The sequence below is a fragment of the Streptopelia decaocto genome (assembly GCF_964273445.1).
Source record: "Streptopelia decaocto genome assembly, contig: HAP1_SCAFFOLD_831, whole genome shotgun sequence".
In the NCBI taxonomy this organism is placed as follows: domain Eukaryota; kingdom Metazoa; phylum Chordata; class Aves; order Columbiformes; family Columbidae; genus Streptopelia; species Streptopelia decaocto.
The window spans coordinates 13,292-17,891 of record NW_028115323.1 but is presented as its reverse complement, the minus strand read 5'-3'; the positions used below and the strand labels follow the sequence as shown (position 1 = coordinate 17,891).

Sequence of the window (4,600 nt, the reverse complement as noted above, 5' to 3'; positions counted from 1 at the left end):
TGTTTCCAGTGAACACAGGCACAGCCCAGCCCCTGCTCTGCTGGTCCTGCAGGTCTCTGGCAGGAGCCTGGCTGTGAGAGGACACTGCTGTGTGCCAGCCCTGCACACACACGCTGTTCAGCTGTACACTGGGGTTTGAATCTGTGGGACACTATCGTAAGCATATGCTTGAAGATATAAACCATCATGCACTGCCCATAGAAGATCACCTTTCTATCTGGAAAGGCTGTTGTGAGGCCAGCTCTGTTACAGCAGTGCCCATTGCCTGTCCCTGCCTGCGCTCACAGGACTGACACACAGCAGGACGGTGACCAAGCTGCCAGAGCACTCAGGCCTTGCACCAACACAAGGGATGAGAAGGAGAGTGTGGGAGTGGAACCAGAACAGCTCTGGAAGAACAAGCGCTGCTGCTCCCTGGCAGTGCTGCCATGCCAGAGCTGTATTCCCCTCCACCACGCACAGGAACTAACCCTGCAGCTCCAAAAAGCCCTTGCGGGAAGGATATAGTGAAAAAAAAGTCACTAAAGAGCCCTTTATTCTTTTTAGAGACAAGAAGAGCACTGCTGCTCATTTAAACAGCCAACAGTTATAAAAGAAAAGCCAACAGTGAATTAGAAAGGGGATGACAACATTATCACAATAAGAAAACAACCAACACCACCAGAAAATCCAGTTGACAGGCTGGGCTTATAATTAGTTACATTAAAACTCCTGTATAGAAGAAGATGGCCAGTTTATTGCTTCAGAAAACACAAGGATATGAGTTTCCATAGGGCATCCTTGAGCTGCTGGTTCCTCATGCTGTAGATGAGGGGGTTCACTGCTGGAGGAACCACTGAGTACAGAACAGATGCCACCAGATCCAGGGATGAGGAGGAGTTGGAGAGGGGCTTCAGGTAGGTAAACGTGCCAGTGCTGAGGAACAGGGAGACCACGGCCAGGTGAGGGAGGCAGGTGGAAAAGGCTTTGTGCCGTCCCTGCTCAGAGGGGATCCTCAGCACGGCCCTCAAGATCTGCACATAGGACACCACAATGAACACAAAACAGCCAAATCCTATTAAGAGACTAAATACAAGAAGCCGAAGTTCCCTGGGGTAGGAGTGTGAGCAGGAGAGCTTGAGGATCTGGGGGATTTCACAGAAGAACTGGCCCAGGGCATTGCCCTTGCACAGGGGCAGTGAAAATGTATTGGCCGTGTGCAGCAGAGAATAGAGGAACCCAGTGGCCCAGGCAGCTGCTGCCATGTGGACACAAGCTCTGCTGCCCAGGAGGGTCCCGTAGTGCAGGGGTTTGCAGATGGAAATGTAGCGGTCGTACGACATGATGGTGAGAAGGTAAAACTCTGCTGTAACACAGAAAAAGAAAAAAAAAACCTGGGCAGCACATCCTGGGTAGGAAATGACCCTGGTGTCCCAGAGGGAGTTGTCCATGGACTTGGGGACAATGGTGGAGATGGAGCCCAGGTCAAGGAGGGCAAGGTTGAGCAGAAAGAAGTACATGGGGGTGTGCAGGTGCTGGTCCCAGGCTATGGTGGTGATGATGAGGCCGTTGCCCAGGAGGGCAGCCAGGTAGATGCCCAGGAAGAGCCAGAAGTGCAAGAGCTGCAGCTCCCGTATGTCTGTGAACGGCAGGAGGAGGAACTGGGTGATGGAGCTGCTGTTGGACATTGGCTGCCTGTGGGCATGAGGACCTGTGCAAGGAGGAAAAGGTTTAGATTGAGAATTCTATGGGAACAACCAAAGCCATTTCCCAAAGTCTCTCCCATCCCTTCACACAAAGAGACCCACTTTATTATTTTTCAGGATAACGTCCTGGCTGGAGCCCTCGTCGGTGCTTGATGAGTGTGCAATGAAGAGCAGGGTCTCTGCCCAGGGGCTCTTGAGGAGTCAGCCTGGCCCTGTGTGATCGGGTGGGCAGGGGCCAGTCCTGGGGTTCAGCTTTGTCAGCTGGAACCGCTCCTGGTGCAGAAGGGACTGTCAGCATCTGTACCCCCAGGCCTGAGAAACTGAGTGTGAGAGGTTTGGGGTTTCTACAGCTCCTTCTCCCTTCCCACCCTGGGGAGTGTTGTTGGGTGTCAGAAACCCTCAGCATTTCTGCTGCACTCAGGGAGAACAGAGCGAGTCCTGTGAGACCAGAGGGTGCCTGTGGGTCAGTGCAGAGTGAGGGCAGCTGCTCTGTCCCTCTGTCCTGCTCCAGCTGCCCTGGGCTGGCACCTTTCTGAGATGGAGGCTGATCACACTGCCATGTTACCCTGAAAAGCCACCAGGCACTGCTGAGAGCAGAGGGATCCACCTCAGACCATGACAGGTCTCACCCTTCCCTAAGGTCTCAGCATCCAACATTTAGCCCAGGACATACACATCTCATTCCCCAGCCCCACAGACTGCATTGCCCACACCCCACGGGTCAGAGGGATCTGCACTGCAGGGGGTCACAGGGACTTTTCTCTGTTCTCCCTCCCATAACAATTCCGGGTTCAGTTTCCTCTCATTTCTGATCATTTCCCTGGTGCCTGGAGATTCTCCCTCTGGGAGGTGTTTCCCTGCCCATGTCTGTTCCCTGTCAGTGCTCACAGACCATCCCACCCTCTGTGCCCTCGCCCTGGCCCTACAGATCCTGCCTGTTCACTGGCACTGCCTGGGGCATCTTCCTGTTTGCAGGCTGGAAAACAGGACAGGTCAGACTAAGGCAGATGGGTCCAGCCAAGGTGATGCAGGTGCTGTGCACAGGAGAGGGGTGGTGAAGGGATGTCATGAGCCTTCTGGCAGACGTACTGATCACTCAGAGTTGCAGTTCAGGAGTCTCAGTGACTTGTTTCAGCATGAGAGTTCATTTTCATTTTATCCTTTCCTGCACCCCCCACCCCTTGGGAGAGGAAACTGAAAAGACAGGCCCAGGAAAGCTCCTTATCTGTCAGATAATCCTTGCACTGATCTTGTCATTGGGGCATCCACTTGGAAAAAATCCTGCAGGTGATCTGGAGCTGTTAGCAGTGCTGACCCAGACAGCACCCTCCACAGCATGACCCTGCCCTACCAGATCTTGCTCCTTCCCCCCACAGCTTCTCCCCACAGCACCGTGGGGATCTCCCGGGCACGCTGAGCGCTGACCCTGGCAGGCGGCAGAGTCCCTGCCTCGGCACAGCCCTGGGGTGCAGGGACCCTGCTCTGCAGGACAGCCCTGGGCACCCCTGCCTGCACAAAGAGCTTCTCACACCTGGAGTCATCCTCAGCAGGAGGCAGCTGCCATGTGTTATCCCTCTGATGGTTTAAGGAGGAAATCCCTGCTCTGCTGCGGGTCCTCCTTATCTATACAAGAAAGTCTCTAATAGTTTTACTTACGTATCTTGTTTGATGTACCAGCGTTAGGAAATTCCACTAAAATCTACAAATGTAATAATGTGCAGCCACAGACTTACTGCCTGTGAAGTTTTCTCTCCTTGTGAACTCACAGCAATCCTCACCCCACATTTCCTTTCCTCTTTCTCTGCCTGTCTCCTGTGTCCTCGGTGCTGCAGGCAGAGCCCTCAGCCCTGCTGCGCTTTGCAGAGGAGCTGCTCCTGGGCAGAGCTGTCTCTCTACATCGCTGCTGCTTCCATGAGCTCCCTGTGTCCCAGGAGCCCAGCCCAGCTCAGCAGCACAGGAGCAGCACATGATGTCCCTTTCTCTGTCCCCTCTGGGCTCCTCCAGGTGTCCCTGGGGCTCCAGTGGCACAGCTTCGATGTTGAAGTAATCAGTGATGTTGATTCTCTCTCCTCTTCGGAGACACTTCTTTCCAGCATTGTATTTTTCATTTTAAAAAATGAATCGGTATGAGAATCATCTTCTCTTGTCCCATCATTAGACAGGACACCAGGAATGTTATAGCAAAGTATCTAATTTCTGCAAACTGGGGAAGGAATATCTTCAGTTGGAGGCATTTAGGCATTTTGTTCTGGTTTTATACTCCTAGGTCTAGAGAGACATTCATCAGTCTTTGGCCATGTCATGTCCGTGCTCTGAAGCAAAGCCTTTGCACACATGGGCTCTTGGACACTTGGTACCAGGTTGTGGCAGGTCAGAGCTGGGCTGGTGCCACAGCTGGGGTGGTTCAGCCCAGATGTGAGGAAATGTCCTCAGCAAGGGACCTGACTGGGGGAGCTGGAGCTGTCAGTGCTGCAGACAGAGCTGTGACACGGATGGAATAAACTGCCAGGCAGGGTGGCAGGAGTGAGTTCGTCTGATCTGCAAGGACAGCAGCCGCCAAGCTCAGTCCAGACCTGTAAGGCAATTCAAGGGCCCCATAATGAGCTGTTACTACTGCAGGAACAGTTAAAGGAGAAACAAAAACACTGCGTGGCCACTGATGAATTTAATATGTGAAAGAACTGATAATCTCTGTGTCTCTTGTCCTCCATCTTCACTAGCAAGGTCTCCCAGGCCTCTGTGACTGGAGGCAGAACAACCAGCAGTGGACGGGGATCAAGTCAGGGTCACTGGAACTAACACAATCCTTTCCAGTCTATGGGACAGCAGGGGCAGCATCCCAGGAGCTGAGACAGCAGGACGATGTCACAGTGAGGCCACTCTCCACCATCTTGGAAAGCTCATGGAGACTGGGG

General features: G+C 53.2%; 1 protein-coding gene across 1 annotated transcript; it reads right to left on the bottom strand.

Moving 5' to 3' along the window:
* Positions 1-734: 734 nt before the first annotated feature.
* On the bottom strand, positions 735-1,667 carry LOC309452809 (olfactory receptor 14J1-like; the record flags this gene model as incomplete). Its single annotated transcript, XM_082077488.1, has 1 exon — positions 735-1,667. One exon carries the CDS (start codon positions 1,665-1,667, stop codon positions 735-737), a length of 933 nt encoding a protein of 310 aa, XP_081933614.1.
* Between the last annotated feature and the right edge of the window lie 2,933 nt (positions 1,668-4,600).